General features: G+C 66.8%; 1 protein-coding gene across 1 annotated transcript in view; it reads right to left on the reverse strand.

Moving 5' to 3' along the window:
- The window catches only part of AHDC1 (AT-hook DNA binding motif containing 1), a 50,994-nt gene that overhangs the window by 1,613 nt on the left and 22,656 nt on the right, over positions 1-26,725 (reverse strand). Inside the window, 6 exon segments of the mRNA XM_038160735.1 lie at positions 716-1,348; positions 1,458-3,933; positions 3,935-6,328; positions 6,330-6,514; positions 6,914-6,954; positions 7,679-7,841. Of these exon segments, the coding sequence (XP_038016663.1) occupies positions 1,501-3,933; positions 3,935-6,328; positions 6,330-6,437 (4,935 nt within the window). The 5' untranslated portion in view covers positions 6,438-6,514; positions 6,914-6,954; positions 7,679-7,841 and the 3' untranslated portion in view covers positions 716-1,348; positions 1,458-1,500.

Raw genomic sequence — 26,725 nt, forward strand, 5'->3', positions numbered from 1 at the left:
GGGGGTCTCAGTCCTGCTCACCCCAGTGTGGCACCCATGTCCCAGGGGATCCGGGTCCTTCCCACCCAGCCCTGCAGTCTGGGCTCCTGCTCATCCTTGCCTGGCACCCCCATGCCCGGGGCTCCCGGCTCCTGCAGGCCCCACGTGGCACCCGAACAGGGGCTCTGGGGCACCCCACACCCCCAGCCCGGCACAGCCTGGCTCCTGCACCCCACCCCCAGGCTCCTGGGGCTCCCGGCTCCTGCAGGCCCCACGTGGCACCCGAACAGGGGCTCTGGGGCACCCCACACCCCGGGCACAGCCTGGCTCCTGCACCCCACGCCCAGGCTCCTGGGGCTCCCGGCTCCTGCAGGCCCCATGTGGCACCCGAACAGGGGCTCTGGGGCACCCCACACCCCCAGCCCGGCACAGCCTGGCTCCTGCACCCCACCCCCAGGCTCCTGGGGCTCCCGGCTCCTGCAGGCCCCACATGGCACCCGAACAGGGGCTCTGGGGCACCCCACACCCCGGGCACAGCCTGGCTCCTGCACCCCACGCCCAGGCTCCAGCCACCCCCAGACAGGGTCCCCAGGGTGACGCCGGGTGGGACAACACCCGGGCCAAGTGCTCGCAGTCCAGAAGGCGCCGGGGGCACCCTGAGGTGGGGGCAGGGGGGTCAGCAGAGCACGGAGCACCGGCACACCCTGCCGGGGCGGGGAACACACCTGGCACTCACCTGGTGACGGCGGCGTCTCCGAGCCCCGCTGGCGACGCTGCCGGAGCCTGGTGGGGGTCAGCGCTTCACCAGCACCCATCGCTGTCCGTCCGTCCGTCCGGCAAGAGCAGCCCCGTGGCCTCCAGCGGGCGGGGAGGGACAAGAAAAGAAAAGGATCCCCAAACAGCCTCCCCCGGGGCGGCCCAGGGGTCCCCGGCCGGGCTGCGGGCAGGGGGCTCCCAGCGCTGACCCCCAGATCCCCTCCTGCCCTCCCTGCCCGCGCCCCTGCGCCGGGCCTGCGCTCTGTCCGTCCGTCCGTCCGTCCGATTGTCCTGCTGCGGGGCGCGGGGGGCGGCAGTCCGGAAAGCAGAGCCGGAGGTTGGCAGGCGGAGCGGGTTTGAGTGCGGAGGGGGAAAAACGGGGGGTTTCTCTCTTCATCCATTATTATTAATTTTTTCCTTTTGTTTCACTTATTTTTTATCTTTTTTTATCTTTTTTTTTCTCCTTTTTTTTTCCTTTTTTTTCTCATTTTTTTCTTTCTTTTTTTTTCTTTCTTTTTTTTTTTTTTTTTAAGAAAACAAACAAACGGTTCCAATCCCAGTTAAATACAGAACTTGAAAAGTGTTCCAGAAAAAAGTGCTGGCTAAATTACCTCTGAAAGAGAAACACAACATGGAGAGAGAGGGGGACACGATGAGAAGGGCCCTGAGGGTCCCCTGTGTCCCCTTCTGCCACCCTCACTCCCAGGTTCTCCCCCACCTACCCTGTAACAAAACCTCGTTGTCCCGTTGGCACGTCAGCAGACACTACAATGAGGTGACCGTAAAAGTGTCCTCAGGGTGTTGTTGCTCTACCATGGGTCCCAAAAACCCGCTCTTCTGGGTGGGGGCCATGACGGGGTGTCCTTGGGGTGCAAAACTGGGGTACCTGTAGTTGTCCTGCAGCTGCAACATTGAGTCTCTCGGTACGGGGGAGATGTTCAAGTCATTGATCAAGGGACAAGCGTAGGGTCCTCGGTGGTGAGCCCGGGACATCTCCAAGGGCTCCTTCTCGCCCTTGGAGGGGTGGGTGCTGCTTGGGCTGCTCAAGTGGGGGTTCAGACACGGGGGGTCCGTCCTGCCCATGAAGTCTACCAGCATGCCAGCCCCCGCCTTGCCATCGTAGGAAGGGCTGCGGGTGCTGGCGTTGGGGGAATACCAGTACGGGGGGTTTTTGCAACTGGGGGAGTCATAGTGCGCTTGAGGCATGGGGAGGTCGCGGCAAGCCAGGTGTGGGGCGTGTGGCAGGGCCCCCCCCTGCATGCTGTGTTTGAGCGAGTCGCAGGCGGGCAGCTTTCGCATGCCGCCTGCCCGGAGGTCCTCCTTGAAGGCCAAGGTCGGGGAGCAGTTGGGCGAGAAGGCTTTCTGCAAACCGGCCTCGAACACAGTCTGCTGGCCGGGGGCCGCCAGCTGGTGTGGGAGGGCAGGGAAGTGCTTGCTCTCCAAATCTGGCTGCCCCAAACCGGGGGAGTCGCTCTGGAACCCCTGGACAAAGGTCCCATCCGAGGGGGTGGAGGGGTTCATGGAGTAGGGGCCGGTGTAGTCACAGGGGTCCCGCTCCCCCACCCCGAAGCCCCGGGACTGGGAGGGCAGGGGGGACATGCTGCTGTCCCCGCTGTAGTAGTCCAAGCCCAGGTCCGTGCTGTCCTGGAAGAGGGGGTTCACCGCCTGTGACTTGGTGGGGAACTTGGCTTTGCCCGTCCCCCTCTCCTTCTTGGAGGCACAAGCCCCTCGGGAACCCCGGGGCTGCCGGGGTCCCGTGTTCCTCTTGGAGGGGTACACGGAGGAAGAAGAGGAAGAGGAGGAGAAGCTCAGGTGGGAGGTGTCGAACATATCCACCTTCTTCCGTCGGCCTCGCCCAGGCTTGGAGTTACTCTGGAAGAGGACGCTCTGGTTCCAGTTGTAGCCAGGGGCAGAGGATGCCTCATTCCAGTCCATCATCAGCTTCTCCAGGCTGGAGAGGCTGGACTGGCCCTCGCTGGAGGACGCCTCGCTGTTGGCGCGCCGGTAACCAGCCGGCTGGTTGAACTGGGTGCTGTCAGAGGAGGACTCCGAGAAGGTCTCCGAGACCGTCTGCTGCTTGGCTTTCTGCGGGGTGTAGTTGGAGATGTCCAGGATGACGTTGGGTTCATTGAGGTGGCACTCGAAGCCCGGGTTGTAGAGCTGGCTGAAGGCTTCTGAGCTCCAATCCAACCCACTGTAGCCTTGCCGGAAGGCCCACGGCGCGGCGCTGGGGAACTGCCGGCAATTTTCGGGTGAGGGCTGGAAGGATGCTGACCCCTTGGGCACCATGTAGCCGCCAGGCGAGACGGTGCTGGCCCGGCTGTCGCAGCGCAGGGGGGTGTGCGCGGCGCTGGAGAACTGCCCCCCCTGCTCGGCACTGTTGAAGAAGGCGGCTTTTCCCAGCGGCAAACTGGGACCGGCTGTCGGCGGCGCGTAGCCGGCACTGTGGGCACTGCTGGGCGAGGACGGGAGGCTGCTGCCGCTGCCGTAGGCGAAGCTGCAGTCCTTGCTGTTGGGGCAGTCCTGTGCCGATGGGTACTGCTTTCCCGGTGGGAACACGCTGGCGGGCGCCACGCTCTGCCCGGCGCTGCCGTAGCTGCCGTACGGGGAGTAGCCAGGGGTGCCACTGGCCGCCGGGTGAGCCGTGGGTGACCGGGACACGGCCGACGGCGGGGCCAGCTTGGGGAAGGACTCGGTGCCCCGGCACTCTGACGAGCCTTGGGCCACCCCGTAGCCGCCGGAGGCGCGGCCGGGCGGGAAGGCTGGCCGGCCCTGCATGGCCGCATGGAAGGCTTCGGCGCCGGGGTTGGCCGCCGCCACTTTGCCACCGCGGGCCGAGTAGGCAGCCATGCCCCGCTGGCCGGGCAGCGCGGCCGGGGGCGCCGTGTAGGCAGCCGCCGATTTACGGGACTCAGAGCGGGACGCGGAGAGGGCGAAGTCCAGCAGGTCGGAGGAGTCATCCGAGTCCAGCAAGGAGCGGAAGTAGCCGGTGAAGAGGCTGTGCCGCTCCGGACCGGCCTCTGTCTGCGAGGACGGCGCGCCGCTGGCGTAGAAACCGGGGCGGCCGGAGGAGCCCGACTCCAGCCCCGCAGCATGGAAGGGTCTCGCCTCGGCCCCTTGGTAGCCACCGTTGCGTCCAGCCTGGCCGCCCGGGTGGCCGTGGTGGGGGGCCCAGGGGCTGCCCTTCTCCCCCCCCGCCCCACTCTGCGGCGGGGCCGTCCCCGAAGCTCTGCCCCGAGCTGGGTTCGGGGAACAGCGCCCCGTTCTTGCGCGCCCGTCGCTTCCGCTTGGGCTTGCCCACGGGGTCGGGCTCCAGCCGGCCGCGCTTGCGGGGGTGCACGGGGTCAGCGTGGAGGGCAGTGGGGGCTTTCTTCTTCTTCCCGATGCCCTCAAAGAAATCGCTGAAGGAGCAGCGTGCGGCGCGGGCGGCGTGGCTCCCCCCGCGCCCACCGAAGCCCCCCGCCTTGCCGCCGCGCCGGCGGAAGCCCTGGACACGGTGCAGGAAGTGGGAGATGCTCTGGGTGTCGGGGGCTTGGTGGATGGACTCGGGCTCGCTGGGGGTCCAGCAGCGGGGCGGGGAGCAGCGCCCCGAGCACTGGCTCTGTCGGTTCAGGAAGGCCAACTTGGCCAACACGTCCGAGTAGTCGGCTTTGCTGTCATTGGTGTCCGCGATGTAGGAGGGCTGGGGTGAGGCCAGCTTCTGCTTCCTCCTCCTCCTCTTCTTCACTTCCGGCGTGGGCTCCTTGGGCTTGGCTTGGCCCAGCAGCAGGTTTTTGGGAGGCCGGCCCCGCTTGCGCTTCAGGATAATGGGCATCTCGCCGGGGGGGAACACCACGACCACGTTGCGCCCATTGTTCTTCATCTTGAGCAGCGGCGTGGGCTCCATGGAGCTGCTGGCTGCCAGCTCCTTCCCCTCCAGGTTCAAGTTGCTGCTGAGCGATGACACCTTGTAGGTGGTCTTGTTCCTCCTCCCCAAGGACACGGGGATCTTGGCCATCTTCACCACCATCTTCCTCACCCCCCGGCACTTGCTCTTCTTCCCTGCTGTGGGGGCTTTGGGCATCTCGTTGGGGTCCAGCGTGGCGGGAGGCGGTGGCGGTGGGGGGCTCAGCACTGGGGTGTCAGGCTCCTCGGGCCCGGGGGGCATCTCGGCGGGCAGGGTGAGGGGGGACAGGACGTGGCTCTCAGGGGTGATGTCCACCCGGCGCCCTCGCCCCGCCCTCCTCCGGCGGCACAGCATCTTTGGCTTATCAGTCCGGCGCAGGGCGTACTTGCGGTGGTCTTCGCCACACCGCCCAGCCCCCCGGCCCCCACAGGGGCCCCGCTTCACCATAGTGCTCAGGGGACACCCCCCGAGCCGGGGCTGCAGCCCGTGGGGCCGCAGAGGGTCCCCAGTGCCCGGCTGCGCCTCCAGCAGCTCCGAGACGGTTCCCAGCGGCTGCGGCTCCAGCAGCGAGGGCTCGGTGGGCAGCAGTGGGGGCTCCAGGGCTCCGGGCAGTGGCTCCAGGGTCTGCAGCCCCAGAGGCTCCGCCAGTGGCTCCAGTGACTGCAGCTCCAGCGACTCGGACAGAGGCTCCAGCGACTGCAGCTCCAGAGACTCAGAGAGCGGCTCCAGTGACTGCAGCCCCAACGGCTCCAGGTTTTGCAGCTCCAGCGACTCTGGCAGCGGCTCCAGGCTCTGCGAATCAAGCAGCTGGGGCTGTGACTCCAGGGACTGGGAATCCAACAGCCGGGATTGGGAGTCCAGCTCTTGGGCTGGCAGCAGCTGGGGCTGCGGCTCCATCGCCTGCGACTCCAGCAGCTGCGTCCCCGGGCACGCCAGGGAGGCCAGCTCGTTCAGGATGTCCGCCTCGGCCAGTTCCGAGTAATCGCTGGCATCGGGCTGGGAGCAGCCAGCTTCATCCGCCGGAGCCTTGGAGACATCCCCCACACCCACACTGTGTCCTGGGGGCTGCGGGGTGCTCCCCCCGCCTCCGTCGGCCTCCCCGTCACGCGCCGGGGGCCGTGGGTGCCGCGACGGGTCGGACTTGAGGAGCACGCCCCGCTCCTCGGGGCTGCGGATGCTGTTGGCCAGGGAGGGTGAGGAGAAGAAGCTGTACTGGAGGTCACGGTCAGCGGGCAGGAGGCGGCTGTCCTCGTGAGCTCCGCCGCCGCCACGGAGGCTGCCGCAGTCCAGGTGCACCCCGCTGTTCTTGAGGTCCTCAGAGAGGCGGTTGAGGTCCTTCATGATGTCGATGAGCTGCACCACAGGGTGGAGGTTGATGTGCCCGTTGCCGCACTTGCTCCGGAGCAAGGCGAGGATGCTGTCTACGTTGCAGCGGCCTGAGGCCAGTGTCGCGTTGGGGAAGGTTTTGGGCGCCCGATCGCGGGCAGATGCCTCCTCCGCGCTGCCCCCCAGGATCCGGGGCTCCCCGGCACAGCCCAGCAGGTCCTCGGCCGCCTTGGTGCCCCCGTGGACGCTCTGGCAGCGGTCGGCCGGGTCGCCGTGCAGCAGCGAGCCTGCCTGGTGCTCCCGGCCGAGCGCGGGGCACGACCCCTCAGGGAAGCTGAGCACGCTGCAGGACAACGCCTTCTCGGCCGGGCAGGCGGGGGGGCCGCTGCACCGGGTGTCCCGGCGGGTAGAATTTGGGCTCTCGGACGTAGTCGGGCGAGCCACGCACAACGCTGGTCGTTACCACTGGGCCCGGGGGCTTCACGCGCATCCTGGCCTCCTCCTCCCCCGCGTGCCGCTTGGCCGAGCAGTTGCTGACATGGGGGTCAGGGAAGGTGGCACCAGGACCTACGGGCGGCAGAGAGGGGGACAGTGAGGCTCCACAGGCACTGCCAGCCAAGAACGGGCAGCAGAGCCCCACTCCAACCCCCCGTTCTCAGGGATGAGGTCCCCATATCCATCCCCCAGCTCCCTCTGCCCTGTCAGCAGCAAGGACCCGACTGGCACCGCAGGAACGTGACAGCCCTGCTCGCAGCTGGGAGAACGGGGCCTTGGGGGGACTGGATGCCTTCCCCAGCTCAGCAGCAGGGGGCTGGGTGTCCTCCCCACACCAGGACCACTCGTGCCAGACTCAGGCACGCTCCCCCTCCCCGGTGAAGAGGGGCGAGGGTCCCGGTCTGGCTTTTCCCACCCCACCCTGGGGGCAGAGTTGGGGTGTCTGCGGGGAGGCCTGGGGCTGGAACTTACCCTCGGCTTTGCTGCTGCTCCTGCTATTGCACTTGAGCTCTCTGCAAAGGAAGGGGTGTGCGGGTCAGCCCCACACGGGGGGGGCTCACTGAAGCGCCCACCACCCCGAGCCAGTCCCTCCACGGGACGGGGGCTGATCCTCCCACGGCCGCCCATCACCGTGGCGTCGGGGCTGCGGGGCACGGGCAAAGAGCGGGAGGCAAAGAGGGGGACAGAGGGGACAGGTTTACGCCCCCCCCCCATGCCCAGCACCCCCTCCGTGGGGCGGGGGGGCGGGGGTCCTGCGGTGGCGCTGCCACTAGGTGTCCCCGGCGAGCCGCGCTCGGACACGCGGGGGGGCTTCGCCCGAGGAGGGGCTCAGCACATCCCACCCCACATCCCCCCCGCTCCCACCCTCCCGCGGCCACCCCGAGCACCGCTGCAGCCGCCACCCGCGGGGACACTGCCCGGGGCCACCCCTGCCCTCGCCGGGACGCCCCTCGGCGGCGCCTGCCTCAGTTTCCCCTCTTGGGAAGGGAGTACAGCGAGAGTTGTGGTGGGGTGGCTCGGGCACTCACGGATGGGTGCCGAGCACCCCGTGCCCACTGCACAGGGGCTGCAGCCCCTCTGTTCACCCCAAAATCCCAAGCCGGGAGGCTGCGCAGAGCCGGGGATCCCCCTCGCCCTGCATCTCCCGGACAGGGACAGACGGAACATGGGCAGCAAGATGCGCCGCCAGCCCGCCTTGGTGCCGCGCCCCCTTTTTGGGGGGAGGCCCCCAGGTACCTGTTCCGGGGGTGTTTGCAGTGCAGGTTCACTCGGAAGCTCCTGCTGACGCCGTCGCTGCCGGGCTGGCGGGGGCCGGAGCCCTGGGCACGCGGGAACCACTCGGCTGGCGGGCTGGCACCGTTCTCCAGTGCGAGGGGCTGGCAGCCGACCGAGCTCCCATCTGCTCGAGAGAGACCCCCGCACGTCAGCCCAGCGGCCCCTCCCCTGGGAGCACCCCGGGCCCGCTGCCGCGGGTGGCCGCGGGGCTGGGCACAACGCGGGCCTCCCCTTGACGCCTCCTCCTCGAAGCCACAGCCCACGGGGACACCCCCGCTGTGCCCTGAGCCCCATCACGGGATGCCCGGGGTGGCGTTTTGGGGCAGGACAACCCTTTCCTCCCCACCGTGTCCATGCCTTGAAGCGGGGGCTGCCCGTACGAAGGGGAGCATCTCCGCACCGGGCTGAAGGCTCATCCGCATGGATGTGCACATGGCACACGCGTGTGCAGAGAGCTCTGGCCCCCCGCTGTCCTGCAGAGGCGCCCCCAGCCGCTGCCCGTGTGGCACAGGGTGCGCGGTGGAGCCCCTCAGCCCCTCCGATCCCCCCGTGCCAGCGCGTCCGCCTGTTTTCCCTCCCCAGCGCCGCGTGTGAATCCCTGCCGGTTGGCTCCCTCCCCCAGCACACACCCGCAGACACACACACGCAGCCGCTCGGCGTGATCCAGGCTCTTCCCGGTGTCTGGATTAGCGTGACAACTTATCAACAAGGCAGGGGAAGAGAATTCAAACCTGTCAGTCCATCCGCATCCCCCCCTTTCCCCGTCTCCCCGCCAGCCTTTGGGCGCAGCGCTGGCACCGCGGAGCTGCGGGCACCTCGGTGTAAAGTTACACCAAGGGCTATGTGGAGCAGGAAAATATGTGCTAGAAAGACCGGTCTCGTCTCCGCTGAGGCTGCTGGTGTGCCCAGGGAGCTGTCGGAGGGGAGGCAGGCAGGAAGGAAACAAACGGGAGGTTTTCCAGAACAGCCGCCGAGAGCTGGTCCCGCTGCAGGGGCTGCGCGCGGCTCCAGGGGAGGCTCGGGGTGTCCAGGGGTGTCCGGGGGTGTCCGGGGGTGTCCGGGGGTGTCGGGATGCCACCCCCAGCTCTGCGCCGCCGTCCCCCGTGGCGCACGGAGCTGCGGCTGCTTCGGCAAACCCTGCGGGACGCCCGTGGGTCCCCGCCGGGCTGTGGGGGTCTCTGGACACGCCATCGCCCCCGTTCCGCGCGGGCGCCCTCGCCCACCTTCACCCCGGCTGCCGCAGGCTGCCCCCGTCGCGGCTCTGACCCCACGGCACCGGTGTCCGGCTCCTGCCCCCGGCGCCACGGGGGACACGCGTCCCGGGACACGCGGGGGACACTCCGGGCGCCGCAACTCCGCCCTCGCCCCGCGCGAACCGCCCCGCAGAGCGGGGACCACCTGCACCCCCGGCACCCACACACCGCGTGGGGAGCGCAGGTGGAGCCGGCAGGGCCGGGGAGGGGGCTCCGGGGAGGGGGCTCCGGGACGGGGGCTCCGGGGCGGGGGGAGCGGCGGGGGGGCTCCGGGGCGCACCGGGATGTTCGCCGCGCCGCCGCGCTCACTTTCACCTCCCCGCTCAGCCCCAGGCAGCCGCCACATGTTTCCCATTAGGCTCTCCGGACCTCGCCATTCCTGGCTTCCTCGCCAGGGGTAGGGCCTTTTTCCTTATTTTTTTATTTTCCCCTCTTTTTTTTTTTTTAATTTCTTTTAATTTTTTTTTTCTCCTCCCTGGTTACAAAACACCAGCCGAGACCACACAAGCGAGGAGGGACGGAGGGAGAAGGAGAGATAGAGATGGGCGCCGCGGGCGGGGGGGAGCCGGCCAGACCGGGTGCTGCGGCGAGGCCGGGGGGGTGAGGATGAAGAGCGGGGGGATGAAGCGGGCGAGATTGCAGTCACCTCCGCTTCCCACCTCCTGACCCCGCAGCCCTGCAAAGATAACAGCCCCCGAAGACTGCTGACTCGCCTCGCAGAAATCCAATATCCTCGCCTGGTGAACTAATCGACTACCTGGGCTCCCACCTCCCCTGCCCGGGCTTAATCCTGCTGCTGCAAAGCTTTAATTAGTTTAACGGTTTCAGGCTTGACGGAGGTTGGCGGCGAGAGGAATCAGAATCATGGAATGGTTTGGGTTGGAAGGGACCTTAAAGCTCATCTCCTTCCAGCCCCCTGCCACGGGCAGGGACACCTTCCACCGGCGCCGGCTGCTCCGTCCAGCCCGGCAGGATGCCCTCCCACCTCCCCCACTCCCCCCAGACAGGGCTCCCCTTTGCTGGGAAGGGTGCCGTGGGGCGGCAGCATGAGCGCGCAGGGGGCTGCAGGCGCCCCAAGCCCCCCATAGCTCCCCGAGGCTGCTGGCACCCAGCCCCGACCCGCAGCGCTGGCACAGGGCGGGCGCGGAGGGGCCGTCTTGGCATCGGCGTGGCGGCGGGGGGATGGAGGGATGGCCCCGCAGGACACGGACGTGGTTTGGTGCCCGGCTCCGAGGCCACCCAGACGTCAGGGTGGGGCCGGAGATGCCACCGGGAGACAGGCAGGCGGCAGGGACACAGCCGCCACACAGATGGGGACACGCTGGCCCGACGCCTCCCACCCCGCCGGGGCGCCGTGCCCAGCCGCCCGCGGCGGCGGCGCTGGGGACGGGGCGTCCTCCCTGCTGCCCCACCGCCTCGGGGCTCCTCGGGCACCGCGGGGCGCTGCCAAGGTTTGGGGTGGCCCTAAGTCCCCCCACACGGGCCTGGGGACGTGTCCGGCTCCCGCTGTCACCCGTGGCCCGTGGGCACAGCTGCCCTTCCACTGCAGGGGTGCCCTACCCGCCCCCCCCGAGTGGCACGGGGGGTGTCCCCTCGTGTCGCACACGGGGACGCCGTGGCGCCGCCTCTCCCTCGCACACTCGCACACCGTGGTGGTTTTCCTGCCCTGTTCCCGCCCATCCGGGGGCACCACGGGGGTGCAGCTCCCCGTGGCACCAACCCCCCCACCCCCGGGCCATCGGGGAGCCTGTCCCCTCCGCGCCCCGGCCCTAGCACCCCCCGGTCCCCTCCCAGGCGCCCCCAACCCCCGCCCCACGAGTTCCCCCAGCCCGTCCTGCGCCTGCTGACACCAATGGAAAATCCCCTCCAGTGACAGCTTCCTGGCAGGCGCTCGCCCAGGGTTTCCGTGTTCCCCAGCCAGCCCCCAGTGGCCACCTCCTCCCCGCGCCACGCGGGGGGTCCCTCCGCCTTCACCCCTCCGCCCGACCTCCACATCCCCTCTAATTCAGCGTCACGGACCCCAAAGCACGCGGGGTGCTCCCTCCTCCTCCTCCCCACACCTCATCCCCTGCCAGCACCCTGCCCTCCTCTGAAGTGCGGCACCCATCAGCGCCAGGGGTGTTTGGGGTCCTCTCTGGGTCCCACTGGCAGCTCCCAGAGCACCCACCCACCCTGGGCACCCACCACCCTGGGACCGGGGTTGGGGGTTCCGAAGGGTGGGCGCAGATGGGTGCTGGGGCATACAGTGCCTGCAGGCAGCCCTGACCCTTCCTTCAGCCGTCACCCCGCGGCTGGAACCCCGCTGTCACAGCCCCCCTGCTGCCACCACGTCCTCCCGCTGCCCTGACTCCTCTGCCATGCTCTTAATTAGGAGATGGAGCAGATGGCGCCTGGGTTTCATCTTAGGTAACGGGTCCAGACGAGCTGCTTGGCCGCCAGCTCCCTTTGTGGGGCGAGGAGAGGTTTTTTTTGGGGTGCCCCCCGAGTGGGGAGCTGGTGAGGGGCCCTGTCCCTCCAGGTCACTGCGGGGATGCTGCAGGGACCGCAGTGCCAGGAGGGGCTTGGCTGGCACGCAGGGCGAGCACGCCCGGGCTCTGCCCTGTCACATCACCCCAGGTGTCACATCCCCAGGGCAGGCCCCGGCACCGGAGCAGGGTCTAGGGGGCTGTAAACAAGGGGTGCCAAAGGCCTTGACATCTCCTCACAGCCCGGAGCTGCAGGAAGGTGCCTGGGGAGTTCATTTCCCTGCAACCCCCCTGGTCCTGGCCACAGGGACACCCCCATGCTGAGGTGCTGAGTCAGGGGACGTGGCCCTTCTCCCGGGCCTGGCTCTGGATGTGCCACCGGGGTCTCCTGGAGCGCACCCCACCTGGCTGCTGGCATCCTGCAGGCCTGGGGATGTGGCACCCTGGATAGGCTCAGCCCTCAGCTCCAGAACGTGGCACGGGGCCCTTGAGGTGGGCAGGGGTGGGGAGGCCTGGTCAGGCTCCTATTCCTGCTGCTGCAAGAAACCATCTCCCCTGCAAGGACCATCTCCCTCAGGGGAAACCATCTCCCCTGCAAGGACCATCTCCCTCAGGGGAAACCATCTCCCCTGGAAGGACCATCTCCCTCAGGAGAAATGATCTATCCTGAAACGACCACCTTCCATGCAAGGGCCATCTTCCCCGCAGGAAGCCATCTCCCCTAAGCAGCCACCTCACCTGCAATGGCCACTGACCATCTCCCCTGCAAGGACCATCTCTCTTGCAATGGCCATTTCCCCACAAGCCCTCTGCCCTGCAAGGACTCTGCCCTGCAAGAACCACGTGGCCTTCAAGCACCATCTTCCCTGCAAGGACCATCTCTCCTGCCACAACCATCTTCCCTGCAAGGACCACCATCTCCCCCTAATGACCATCTCCCCTCCAATGACTATTACCCCTCAAAGACCATCTCCCTGAAACGCCATCTCCCCCGCAAGGAACCATCTCCCCACACCAATCCCCACCCCGCCAGTCAGGAGCCCCTTCCCCCGTGCAAGGACCCTCCCGTACCACCCAATAGTGGGTACCCCTCTGCCCCCGGCTGCTGGGGGTGCTCAGGTGACCCCCGTGGCATCGCCCAGCATGGATGCAGCCCCCAGCTCCCCTGGTCGTGGAGGGGTCTGATCCCCCTCCCTGGCTGGGGGGGCTCGAGAGGGCGGGGGAACGGCTCGACAGATGGACGGCAGCGATGGTGGCACCTCGGCCGGCTGGAGCCCAGCGCCGCAGTTCAGAGCTAGCAGGGAAACGGGCTAAATTTAGCTCTTCCCTCGGTGCCAGCTTTGTTCCCCCGCCCCGTCGAGCCGGCGCGGGAGGCGAGCAGCCTCCGGGCCCCCTCCCCTGCCCTCTCCCTGCCTGCGGGAGGATGCGGGACACACCGGCACTCGTCCCTCGGGGTGCCGGCTCGGGGTACCGGGCTCTCCCCGGGGCGCCGGCTGCGTTCGCCCGCGCGTCTCCGTGCGCGGTGCCAGGGCTGCTGTGCCCGGCGAGGGGAGCGCGCCCCGGGCCCCCGCAGCCCGCTGGCAGCCCTGAGGCTGCGCAGATGGCCGCGGCCCCCCTCGCCGGGCTCCCTGTTATAGCCACAGCATGAGTCACAGCCCCGGTGTGTCCCTGCCCAGCGCCGGCCACGCCGGGTCATGTAACACCCGCGGCCGCGCTGGCGCGGAGGGGGCTCCGCTGGCCGCCCACGCCACCCCCCAGCCCCAGCCCCGGCACCCTGGGCGGCCGCACAGCCCCCCGACACCGTGCTGGAGCCCCCCGGGGGTCTCAGCGGCGATGGCCGGCTGCCCCGCTCGCCGCCGGGGCGCTGCGGGTTAACGCCGAGCGGAGCCGGGATCCTGCGAGGCCAGTAACATTTGGAAGGCGCCAGATGGACGCGTGCCCGTGCCGAAAGCTCGCTCGGCACAGCCGCGCTCCCCCGGCGCTGGGGCTGGGGGGCTGCCCGGGGCAGCACAGGGGCGCCCGCCGGGATGGGAGGATGCTGACGATGCGCCCACCGGGGCCCTGGCTCCGCCGGTGCCCACCCACACCCCGCGCCGGGCCCCGGAGCCGCCCGAGCGCAGCCCCGGCCCGCAGGCAACGGGGTGACGGGGTCCAGGTGCTGCCACCGCGCCGGGGGGACCAGGTGGGGACCGAGGGGGGGTCTGGGTGGGGGCAGAGCAGCCAGTTGCCTCCCTTGGCCAATTTTAGAAACTGGCTAGACAAGAAAAGCAGAATGAGCCGGGCAGGATTAACGGCCGTGCTGGTGTCAGGGTGGGTTTTTTCCTTTTTTTTTTTTCCTTTTTTTCCTCTCTCTCTCTCTTTTTTTTTTTTTTTTTTTTTTTTTTTTTTTTGTGGGAGGCACACACGAGTTGAGCGGAAACTCCTGGCTGTGGATCCTGTTTCCTGGGAGATGCGGCCGGCTGGGGCTGAGCTGGGGTGTGGGAGCCACCGGGGACGATGCCAACCCTGGGGTGGTGGGGCAGGGGCGTGGGGAGGGGGGGGCACCCCCTGCCCCCTCACACCGGCAGCCTGGCACCCCAAAATATGTGGGTATGGAGGTGGTGCACCCACTAACAGGCCTGAATGTGCACAAGATGGTCGTGCACATGCAGGTGCGTGCACAGGTACGCGCACGGGGCAGGATTTGCACACGCGTGTGCAGACAGGCCTCGTACAGGTGCACCCGCACACGCCCGCAGCTGGGGGCGCACACAGGTGCGGCCAAGGTGCACGCGGGTGGGTCACACGTGTGCCAAGCATGTCAGGTACACCCAGACAGGCCCAGGAACACGCACAGGCGCTGCTGAGCGCACCGATGCGTGCACACCTGTGCTGCAGGTACACAGACGGGTGTGCCGGCGCCTGGAGGTGCTGCACCCGCCTCTGTGGACACAGGATCACACCTGCCTGGAGGCACAACGCCCCACGGCAGCACACACCAGCTGCAGGGACCCCCCAGGCCCCCAGCACAGCAGGACAGCACTGCACAGCCCCATCCCATACCCTGCAGCTGGCAGGGGGAGCCGCTGGGCTTTGACCCCAAAACACAATTCACCCTCCCCCCCGAGAGGCCACGGTGGCCCCCCAAAATCTGGGGCTGTGAAGAAGGGGTCTGCCAGTGCCACGCAGCGGGGACATGGATAGCGACGGGGAAACTGAGGCAGGAGCAGGGTGGGCAGTGCCAGGGGTGCTGATGGGAACAGGGAGCTGCAGCCAACTGTTGCAGAGGTCCTGTGGTGCCCCAGCCCCAGGCTCGGCTCCCCCCCAGCTGCCCCCATCTCCGGTTACACCGCGGCTCAGGCTCCCCAGGGAGGGGATTGGAGCACCCAGGTCCCTCTGCACCCACCCACGCCGCCCCGGCAGCCCCGACCCAGCCCCTCGGAGCACACACACACCTACAGACACACCAATGTTTGCTCTCCCCCCTCGCCGGGGAGCTCTCCATTAAAATTGGAAGAACACAACTTGCCGGCAGAGCCCCGGCGCGGATCGTACACAGCCTGTCACTCACACATCACTTTGTAGATGCCCATAAATTGCTTCATTACCTCTTCTAATTGAGGAGAACGCAGCTGCTGTGGGGCGGTGACGGAGCGCCTTCCCTTTGAAGGATGCCTCGCTCGCCAAAGACGGGTCCGGCAGAGCCGCAGAGCCCCACCAACATCCCAATAATAATAATAACAGTAATAATAACCATAATGACAGTATCCAAGCAAAATCCCCCGGAAAAGGGCAGTGGGACTCACATGTGATGGAGCCCGCTTGAGGGAGGGGGCTGAGGGGCCCTGTACTGGCGGGGAAACTGAGGCACAAGGAAGGATGCACCACGCACATGGAAAGGGCGGGCATGGAAACCCCTGCATCACATCGGGACCCTGAAGGGGAATACGGCGGTGACAACATTTAGGGAAAACCCAAACTCAGGGGATCGAGCATCTCCCTACCCGCAGATTTGGGGGGCCAGGAGAATGCACAGCACCACCCAAAACTCCCTGGAGAACTTCCCACCCTGCTCAAGGGCTTCATTCTCCCATCTTGGCCGGCACGACACCAGGGGTCCTGCCACCCTCTGGTGCCCCCATCCCCTGCGCCCCATCCCCGCGGGGGCCCCCCGTCTTTGTCTGGCGGCGGCGGGCGGCTGCGGCTGGGCTCGGTCCCCTTGCAGGATACTGCAGAAGGATTTACTGTATTGCAGCTTGTGCTGGCTGCAGCCCAGCGCACAATAGATTAGCTGTAGCCCAGGGCAGCACGTTGCGGGGGAAGGAAGGTGGGATTCATCCGGCTGCAGATTGCAGGGCATTTGCTGCAGTATCCTGCAGGATCCGGACACTCGCTCCGGACAGCCCAGCACCCTGCCCCAGCCTGGCGCAGGGACCTCCAGGGACCCCCTCCTCATCCCCTCCACCAAATTCTACAGCAGGAACGTTTCTCGTGGCCACAGGGGCTGGGGGACACCCTGCTTGTTCCCTGTCCCCCTCTGGAGGTCCCGAGGGGCTGCGGTCCCCCACGGCACACGGGTGCTGCGGGGGACACCGGGGCCCCCCTCGCTGGGTGCGACGGCACAAAGCTGGTGCAGGGAGGGAGCCAGGGACTGCAAGCAGCACTAATTGATCGCGATTAATTCAGCTCCTACCTCCTCGGGTGGCAGGAGAGATGCTGAGACACAAGCGCAGCCCACAGAGCTCCCCGAACAGGCTCTGCTCTCCCCTGTGCCCACCCCTTCCCCCCTGGGGGACCCACGCTGCCGCTCCCTGCGGGTGTGGGGGTCTCTGGTGGGTGTCCAGCTCCTGCTGCTGCCTCAGAGGTGCTGGGGATGGCTCCTTGGTGTGGACCCGCATTCCCGGGCTGCTGTTTGAGGGTGAGGGTCCTGCTAGCGCACCACCCTCTCCCCCGAGATGCAGGGATGGCACACAGGGAGAGACACTCGGGCCATGGCACAAGGGAGCAGATGGGCCAGGGGTCACTGATGGCCTCGCGGTGACCGTGACATCTCCAGCAGTGCCACCAGGCAGTGGGTGCAAACCAGGGGACGCAGGAGCGCTGCTGCCACCTCCTCCAGTACCCAGATGCCACCCCAGCGGGGATATCAGGCACCCTGTGGGCACCCCGCAGGCGCCGCGGGCGGGGGGACCCCAGTGACCGTCTGGATTTGGAGGGGTTTGGAGCCTGCAGATTCCGGCTCCATAATCCTACGTGGGATGCAGTTTCCACAGCAACAGCGGGTCAGAGGGCAGCGAGGGGAGCCGGCTGCTCCGCTTGGGATTGCAATCCTGCCGCCGCTGCCGAGCGCCGCCGGGCGAGGTGTCGGGGCGCGGTGCCGGGGCGCGGTGCCGGCTGGACCGCGGTGCCGAGGGCGGGCGGCGCAGAGGGGGCGCGGGGGCGGCCGGGCTGGTGCTGCCGGGGAAGCGGCAGAGGCTCAGTGTGGCGTTGTCAGCAAAGATGTCACTAATTGTCTGCAGGAGCAGCAAACTCTCGTTAACCCTTGGGCAGCCGGCGGCGGGAGCGCTGGCGGGGCCGGGGGCACTCGGGCACCCAGGGCCGAGGGTCCCGGGGCCGCGCCGCCGGTGCCAGCGCAGCCAGCACGGCCCTGGGAGCGTCACTGCGCCCACCCGGCCCCGGCGGCGCTGCCGGGACACCAGCGTGTCCCAGCCGGTGGCCGCGGGCAGCGCCCTTGTCCCACGGGCTCTGGTTTTGTCCCCATCGCCGTGGCTGTGCCGCACGTGGGCAAGCAGGAGCACAGAGGCAAAGGCTGTGCCAGGGCCGCTGAGCGGGGTCACCTCCACCCCCGGCCACTTCCAGTCCTGGTCACCTCCTCTTCCTCCACCCCTGGCGCCTCGATCCGCCCCTGCTCCCAGCCGCTGTCCCCACAGGCACACCCGGCGAGCGCAGCGGGGTGCGCGGAGGCACCGGCACCCGCCACGGCCCCACCGGCTGACAGCACACTCCACACCTGAGCACGGCTCCGTCCTCCCGGGAAAGGACACACGACCCCACGGTGACGCCTGGGCACAAGGCAGGAGCCCCCGCCCTGCCCCGGGAGGCCGCGGCCGGGGCTGGCACGGGCGGGAGCAGCGGGGCAGAGGCAGAAATGGCTTCTCCGCCTCCGGCAGCCCCAGGTAGACCGGGGAGCGCTGCCGGGAAGCGCTGCCGTCCGCAGGAGCGGGGAGAGGCCGGGGCAGGGGCCGGCCGAGCAGGGTCAGCAGAACGCCTCCGGCTCCGCTCGCCCCTGCCAGCCGTTCCGCGCACCTTTTGTTCCCATTCCGCACCTTTGCCAGCACCTCCTGGCTGCCGGGGCTCCTGCCCGGGGGGCCAGGGCAGGGCCCCCTCCGCTGCTGGGGGTTTTGGTGAGCAGGATGTGCCCAGCGCGGCTCGTGGCACAGGGACCCAAACGGTGAAGGGGACGGGGGCACACCCAGCCGCAAGGTGAGGGGACTGAAGGAGGTTGTGGGGGCTCTCAACCCAAACCTAAAAACCCGATGCCCACCTCCCTGACAGCCCTGGGGGGGTTAAGGGCAGGAAGGCAGCGCGGCTCGGCATCCCAGGGTCCCGGGGCAGCCCCTGGAGCCCGTGCCAAAGTACAGCCGGCCTGGTGAGCTCAGTGAAGGGCATGGATCCTGCACGGCATAGAAAATGTGTACAAAACCAGTGCTCCCGCTGCAGGCAGCCACTGGGACTGGAAAAATGCGGGGCACAGCCCTCTGCCCCCCCTCCTGGTACCCCAACACCCCGGCAGCACACAGGGACACAGAAGTGCTGGCTGAAGCTCATCGGGCACGGGGACGGCAGGAGGACATGGGGACGGCTCTCTCTCCCCAGGAGACAGCCCAGCTCTCCCCGTCCCCCCACAGCCGCCGCCGGTGCCTGGGAGGAGCCGGGCTGGGCAGGTCTGTACTCGTCCAAGGACTCTCCCATCCTCCAAGGACTTTCGGCTGGGATTTCCTGTGAGGGATGCAGGTTTGCAGATGTCACAACACTCTGGGATTTCTGCTCCATGAGCTCCTTGGACCCACACTCGCATCAGCCTCGGGAGTGCCATTGGTGGGGAATGCTTTTGCCAAGGCTCCCAGGGCAGCACTGTCAGACTGGCACAGCAACACCCTGCCCGGTGTGGCTTGCTGCTCCTGCGGGGCACCCTGCAGCTGGCACTGCCCCCAAACAGCTCCTCAGCCTGCCCTGCCTGGGGGCCTCCTGCTCCCTGACATTCCTTCCATCCCTTCCAGCTGGAGTGCAAACACTCCCCTGGATGCAAATCCATCCCGCTGCAGGGTGCAAAGCCACAGCTGGGTGAACCCCTCCCCGGGAAACAAATCCATCTCCAGATACAAACCCACCCCTAGACACAAACCCATCCCTGGGTGCAAACACATCCCTGGGTGAAAATTCACCCCACTACAGGGTGCAAAGGCACACCTGGGTGAAAATCCATCCTGGAGCGATAATTTATCCCTAGATGCAAGCTCATCCCTGGGCCCAAATCCACCCTGGATGCAAATCCAGCCCCAGGGTGCCGCACTCCATTCCGCTGCCTTTCCACCAGCCCCTCTCCTTGCCCAGCTGCCCCAGCCCAGCCCAGCGTGGCTCTGTCCCCCAGCACTGCCACCAGCCTCCTGCTGCCGGCCGCGCCCTCCGGATCCGGCAGACAGGTCTCTCCCCCCAGGCTCCCTGCTCGGTGTCTGGCTGAGCTAAGCGTATTTAGCGCTTTTAATTGTTCTTAATAAATCAATCCCGCCAGCCCCTTAAATCATTTTTGTGGCTTCCCTCGCAGCCGTCCCCGCGGCCGTGCCGGTGTGGAGCCTGCTGTCTGCAGCGCTGCCGGGAACGCGGCCGGGATGGGGCGGTCGGGACGCACCCAGCCCACCCCAGCAGCCGCCCCGCTGCCCCTGGGCCCCGGGAGCGTGTGAGGGGGGCTCTGCCCAACGGGGAAGGGGCCCCGTGCCTCAGTTTCCCTCCCTGCGTGGGGTGTTTTGGGGCTGCACCAGCTGCTCTCCTTCTCCCTGCTGTGTGGGTTCAGTCACCCCAATATCGCAGAGGTTTTGGGGACACCGAGGGACCGCAGGTCCCTTCTCTCGCTCCTCCCCTCAAGGCCAGGTGACAGCGGATGTCACCCACGTGGCGCCGCTGTCCCAGCCTGGTGTGTGGAGCTGCCTGGGAACGTGCCCTGTCCTCCGCGCCCCTGGTGCCACCGCGGACCCGGGGACACGCCACCCCCTGCCCGTGCCCAGCCGAGTGCTGAGCACCGGGGGCGCAGGACGAGGCCAGTCCAGCCTGTGACACCCGAGTGGGATCAGCACAGGCCCCAGTGCAGGTGACCTGTGAGGCTGGGATGATGCTGACACCCGGCTGGATGGCAACGCTCCTGCTTTGGGGTGCATTACACACCCCACGGCTCCTGAGCGCCCCGCAGCACCTCCCAGCCCCACCTCCTGCTCCATCCCACCCTCCAGCAGGGCATCCTCATCCATCCTACTAGCCAAGGTGCATCCCGCCCCACTGCACCACCCAACCCTGCAGCCTGCACCATCCCATCCCACTGCATCCTGCACCATCCCACCATCTAATGGTGTGTCCTGCACCATCCCACCACCCAACCCTGCAGCCTGCACCATCCCACCACCCAACCCTGCAGCCTGCACCATCCCACCACACGGCTCCACATCCCATCCATCACCATCCCGCCAACCACTCCAGCCCTGCTGACATTTCTCATGGACAGGATCAATCCAAGTGAGATCAGCGCAGCCCCCAGCCCTCTCCAGGTCCTCAGGGCGCAGAGTTGCACAGGGGTGAGAGTGACATCCAACTAGATGGCAATGGTCCTATTTTTGGGGACACACTTTGCACCCCACCCCATCACCAACACCCTGCAGCACCTCCCAGGGCACCCTACCCCGCATCCTGCCCCATCCCAGCACCCAAACCCACACCCTGGACCATCCCATCACCTAAACCCTCATCCCACCCACCACCCAACCCCACAACCACCACCCCACCACCAGTCCCTCTGGATTTCCCACGGCAGAGATGAACACCCAGCACCCAGGATGGCTGCCGGGGGACATGTCACCGAACAGACTGTGCTGGCTTTGGGCAAAAAACAAACCCGGCAGGGCTTGGAGGGAGAGAGCTAACCTTGACACAGTTGCAGCAGTCACTAATAGCAGGCAATATGCCTGTTCTTGGGGGACTGTTGCAGTTGCTAAGATACTGGCAGCCGTGTGAATGGAAATGGGTCAGTAAACCTGTGGAGAGATAGTGTGACACTGTAACCGGCACAGCTGTTGCAGCCTACATCGAAATCCCACCCTTTCAATATTTATCACTCTCCGCCTTCGGTTCCTTCCTCCCAGCAATTTTTTCCACGTTGGTTTTGCCCGGGGTTGGTGAAATCACCCCGAAGACTTTAATGAGATGAGAGGTGGTGGAGCGATGGGATGGGGTGGAAGAGGCAGGGTGCAGTGGGATGAGGAGGGAAATTAAAGCCCCCACTTTGGGTGGGTGTCTGTCCCCCCCTCCCCGCCCCACTCCATGAGCAGGATGGAGCCAGTTCTTGGAGAGATTTAACAGGAAACAGGCTATAATCCCCCTGGTAGGAAAACGGGTGAAAAGGTCAATTTACTTCTGTCCCTCGTTTAGGCACTGTGGTGAAATTACACACTTGCAGGAGCCGCTGCGCATGGCTGGGAGAGGAGGGAGCTGTGCCTGTGTCCGTCCTCGCCGTCCGTGTGTCCGCCCCGCCTGCTGCGTGCCCGGAGCCTTCCCAGGCACCCCGACCCCGGGCAGCACTCCCATGAGCCCCGGGGTGGCACCCACGAGCCCCAGGGTGGCACCCACGAGCCCCGGGGTGGCACCCACGAGCCCCAGGGCGGCACCCGTGTGGCCCCACCAGTGCCACCCATGCATCCCAGCAGCCCAGCCCGTGCCTCCGCTCCCGCCAGGGCCCTGCATGCCCACAGATGCCCAGTCCTGGCCTCAGTGCTCCAGCATCTCCCCACGTCCCCCAACACCTCCCCAAGTGCTGCAGCACCCCCTGAAACGCTCCAGCACTGCCCCCACGCTCCAAATGTGCCAGCAGTCCCCTCAGTGCTCCAGCACTTCTCCAAGTCCTCGAGCATCCACCCAACACTTGAGTATCCCCACCCCAAGTACACCCCAAGTGTTCCCCCCATATGCTCCAGCACCCCCACGGCAAATGCTCCAGCGTCTCTGTAAACGCTCTAGCATCTGCCCAAACTGCTCACCCCAAAAGCTCCAGCACCTCCCCAAAAGCTCCAGCACCTCCCCAAACATTCCAGCACCCCCAGAAGGCTCCAGCACCCCCACAACACCCAGCCCAGACACCACCACCCCCTGCCCCACTCTGGGCTCGGCTCCCCGCTGCCTTTGGGGCTGCCACAGCTCAGCGGGGGTGGGAAGGGCTGGCCCTCCCTCCCAGCCGGGCCTGGGAGCCGGGACACAGCCAGCGAGGACGCTGTGAGTGTCCCTTGTCCCCTTGTCCCTGCCCCGGGCGCTGTCCAGGTGCGGGGCAGGCGCGGCTCTGGCCGGGACCCTGCTGCGGGAGGAGGGTGAGAACATCTGCTCGCAGGGAACAGGGACAAGTCCAGGGAAAAATGCCGAGCTCCTGGAAGAGGCCCTCACCGCCGCGGCTGGGGTGGAACAAGCCCCAGCATCCCTCCAGCGCCACAGCTGCGCCGGGGAAGGGAAACTGAGGCACGGTGGAGCCAGACAGTGCGATGCGGGGTCACGAAGCCGCGGGCGCCGGGGTCACCCCCAGCTCCCAGGCTGGAGGAGCATCGCCCATGATTTACAGCCCGGGGTCTGGCATCCGGGGGGCAGCAGGGGAGGAAAGGGAGGCTGCGGGGAGAGAGGGGAGCGGCGAGATCTCCTCCTCCCAAAGACGCTCCCTGCCACCCCCCCGCAGGTGGCTGGAGCAGAACGGTTGATATGGAGACAGGGAAGCACAGACTGTCTGGGTAAGGTGACATTCGACAGATGCCAGGTTCAGACTCGCTCCAGCCAGTATTCCCACCCCCCGACTGCCTGCCTCCAGCCCCCACGCAAAGGCATGCGCGGGGGGGGCACGCTGGGCAGGGGCAGCTGGGGCACTGGGGCACCCCGCGATCTGCTGGGGGTGAAAGGCCGCCTTGTCCCCATCCCGAGGTGCCAGCACCCCCAGTGCCCCTTGCCAAGGCAGACCTGGAGCCCCTGGTTCCCCAGCCCTGGACCCCGCGGTGCAAGTGTGGGTGCCATGTGAGCACCCCCCCAAAATGACGGGGGACCCTGCCCCGGCCAGGCAGGCACAGCTGGGAGATTTGGGGGACACATCTGGGGAAAGGATCATCCCCCGGCCCCACCACCCCGATCGCAGAGAGGGCAATTAGCTGATGCCTGGGAGGAAATGACCCAGCTCCAGGGGGAGCGCAGGCTCCGCGCCTCCCGCCCAGGCAGGCTGGCTCTGGGCAGGGCAGCCCCTTGTCCCCAGGTTCCCAGGGAGGGGTCCCAGGCTGCCTGACCCCCCTCGGCTGCAGCCCTGTCCCTCTGCACCTCGGCAGGATCCCTCGGGCCCTCTCGCCCCTCCAGGCTGGAGATCAAAGGGCTGCTGCCGGGATTCCTGGCATGCGGAGACCCTGCTGCAGGCGGGCAGGGAGGGACAGGCACCCCTGCACCAGAACAAGGCTCCTGGTCTGCAGCCAAAGCCACGGGGTGATTTGGCAGGGAGGGGAAGGAACAAACACAGAGGGAGCAGCACTGGGTGGGGGGAGCCCCCAGCACCCTCCTGTCAGATCCCCTTCTGGCAGTGCTGCACCCCCAGCGCCCGGGGGCTGGAACGGCTCCCGGGGTCCTTTGAGCAGGATGGTGGGGGTTGCCAGCCCACACAAAGCCCCTCCAGCCTCTCCTGTGCCCCCGGCTGCTGCTCCCTGACCCCCTGTGCGGGGAGGTTGGAAACTGCTAATGAGCTCGGCCCTTTCCCAGCACCCCGGCCCCGGCAGGTGTGGGTCAGCGCTCAGGGACCCTGCGGTCTGGATTGGTGGAATCGGGAGGCGCCTGCTGAGGGGCTGCAAAGCCTTCAGCATCGGCGGGGTGGGCGCCAGCACTGGCTCGGGCTCTTCTGTCTCCTCTTCATCACCCTCTGTCTCCCAGATGTCCCCAGCCTGCCCCGCAGTGATGCTTGGCACAGCCCCAGCTGGGACACGGCACCAACCTGGGGACACCCCGCACCCCCAGAGGAGGGGACACAGCCCCTCTCCTTCCCGCTCCCTCCACTGCATCCCCCACCTTCTCCCTTCTCCTCTCTGCCCTAAAGCCAGACGGATTTCACCGCTCTGCTGAGCTCCAAACTCCACTTCCAGATTTTCAGAGCGACCTTCTGGCTACCTGGATCCGGCACTGCAAGATGCCCTCTCTGATCCCCCCTCCCCTCCGGCCCCCCAGCATCCCCGGGGGAGCCAGGGCTGGATGCAGCCAGGAGCGGGATGCAGGGGGAAGCTAGGGGTGGCCGAGGAGGAGGAGGAGGAGGAGGGAGAGGTCGGGCTGCACCTGGATGCAAGACCAGCCTCAGGAGGCTTGGGTTGTTGTGTTTAATCCAGCCTGGCCCAGGGAAAAGCAGGAGCATGGTCAGAGAGAGCCTGGCAAACCCGCTGCACGTGTGGGAGGTGCTGCCGAGGCTCCTGGGGCAGCCTTTGACCTCGCTGCCTACACGGAGGGTCCCCCGAAAGGGCCCCCGCTGTCCTTGGGACACTGTTCTGCAGGGATGTGCTCACTCCCCAGGCTGCTCTTGGCTCCCCAAGCCCGGATCCTGCCCCGGGGCAGGCAGGGGTCTGTGGGACCCCTGTGTCTGGCTACCACTGATCACAGATAACCGGGGGGAAGAGGGAGGAAAGAAGGGAGGGAAGACATAAAACTCACAAAATATCCCAAAGCCCCATTCAGGCACATGAGGCACCATGGGGTGTAGAAAAGCAGGAAAAAAAAAAATCCATGGAAACAGCTGGAAGAAGCCCCAAAGCCCCAGGTCACCCCCACACGCTGCCCCCTGCCCTCCCTGCTCTCCCCGCCGGTTATTTCCAGCCCTCTGCATCCCCCCTCCTCCTCCTCCCCATTCCCTCCCGGCACCCTGCTCTCCTCCGCTCGCTCTTGCATTCTGGTATTTGGTGTGTTCCTCAGCTGCAGGAAATTCCTGATGCTCTCCATCATGCAGCCTGTGCTTGCATCCCCCGCCCTGCCCGGCTCCCCTCCAAAGGACAGCCATGTGCCGGACAGCCAGCGCCGCCGCCATCGCTCCCTCCCAGAAACGGCGTTCCCTGCTCTCCCTTCGCCTTCTCCTTCTCCTGTGGCTTTTTCCCTTCAATGATTCTCAACTCTAACCCCGCAGAACTCCCCCTCTCCATCTGCGCCGAGGGCTGAAGCCGCCCAGCTCCGGCCATTCCCCTGCCTGGCTTTTCCCTCTTCGTCTTCCTCTCTTCGCGAGACCGCTCCTGATCTTATTTTAATTCGTCTCAGACGGTGTTGGAGTGTTATTTTAAGAGAGAGGATATGCACAGACATTGTGTTTTCTGCTTTTTCCTGGCCCCAAGCCAGGCTCTCTGGGCTGTCAGCTACCCACTGTGTTGCAGTCACGTGTGGGAAGAGGCAGCCAGAGCCAGCCTCACAACTCCTGGTAGCAACATGGAAATCAAGTGTGCACTTTCTTCCCTCTGTATGTGTCTGTATTATTAATAGCGTCTCTCTCCGTGAGTTATCCATAATGTATCTTAATACCTGTCCGTGGGTAAATGATGTATCGCGGAGCGCTCCCCGCGGCTCCGCGCGCCGCCGAGGGGGGACGGGCGGGGCGGCGGTGCCACCATCGCCCCTGAGGAGTGCCACGGGGATGGGGCACAGGACAGAGGGGCGGGCGTGGAATCTGGTAGCCACGAGCGGCCGGAGTGTCCCAGCCTGCCGGCAGCTTGGTGACGCGGGCGTGCGGGGAGCAGCGGGGTGCTGCAGGGAGGATGGGGCCAGCTGGCACTGGGGTGGCACTGAGCGATCCCTGCCGCTGGCCAGGAGCTGCCGGGGGACACCGATGTCCCGAGCTGCGGACACTGACGCTGGCTGCCTCGAACTCACAAAGCAATGGGACGGGTCGCTGCGCACCCGAGGGACTGCAGGAGGCAGGTGGGCAGCGGGGAAGGTGCAGGAGAGACCAGCATCGCACGGCACGGGTGGGATGGACACGGCACGGGTGGGATGGACACGGCACGGGCTGGACAGATGGACGCAGCACGGAGCTCAGAGCTTGACTCTGCAGGACACAGATGTGTCCCAAGAGGCTCCACCTTGGCAGGAGATGCCCAGAAGAGCCCAGGGGGCTCCCAGCCCCAGGAGGCTGAGCAGGGCCCCCCCGGGTCACACACGCACACCCAGAACTGGGGCAGCACCCGGGCCCCTGCATGCAACGGCAGCTGGTGCTGCCCCGCTCCAGGCTCTGGGGTCCCCTCTGCATCCTGGGCACGGAGACACCAGGGCAGGTAAACAGCCTGGGAGCGGGGTCTTCCCAGGGCTAACCAGCAGTGTAGAGACCACAAACCGATCCATAGTGTGCCTGCACCCCCCTTACACCCACAAAGCAGATGTGCATGCAAGAGCACACGGGCACGCACATCCCACACCCCTGTGCACCACCCTGACACAGATGTGTGCAGGTGTTGTTTGAACGTGGGGCTGCCAGCAGCGTCCCCAGCCAGCCACGTCCCTGCCCGCAGTGTCCCGTTGCCACAAAACCCCCCGCACATCCCTGCCGGGACACCGCGCCATCCCCACACGCCGTGCCCAGGATGCTGCAGCGCGCATGGACAGAGAGCACCCCAGGCCCAGGGGGTGCCCAGGCGGGGCAGCCCTGCCCCCCAACACACAGCGGGAGCAGTGTGGGTGCCAGCACCCAGCTGGGGTCACGGGGAGCAGGAATCCAGGAAGGCGAACTGGAGCTCAAAGCTTCGCATTTCTGGATTCTGGTTCCCGTTTCTGCTCCCGGCTGTTTCCATGGAAACTGGCGTCGGACCTGGGAAAATAAGGTTAGGGTTTGCAGTGGAGGCCCACTGCCAGCCTGCCTGCCTCTGCGCCCCTGCGGCCCTGCTGCCTCACCGGGGCACGTGCCCGGGTACCCCCATCCATGCCTGTACCCACATGACGCTCAGGTCGGGGGGCTGAGCCAGCACCCCCCGGCATCTTCCAGCACCCTCCGTCCTTCCACCTGGTGACCCCTGGGAGCCCGGCAC

Source organism: Motacilla alba, chromosome 23 (genome assembly GCF_015832195.1).
Source record: "Motacilla alba alba isolate MOTALB_02 chromosome 23, Motacilla_alba_V1.0_pri, whole genome shotgun sequence".
NCBI classification, from domain to species: Eukaryota; Metazoa; Chordata; class Aves; order Passeriformes; family Motacillidae; genus Motacilla; species Motacilla alba.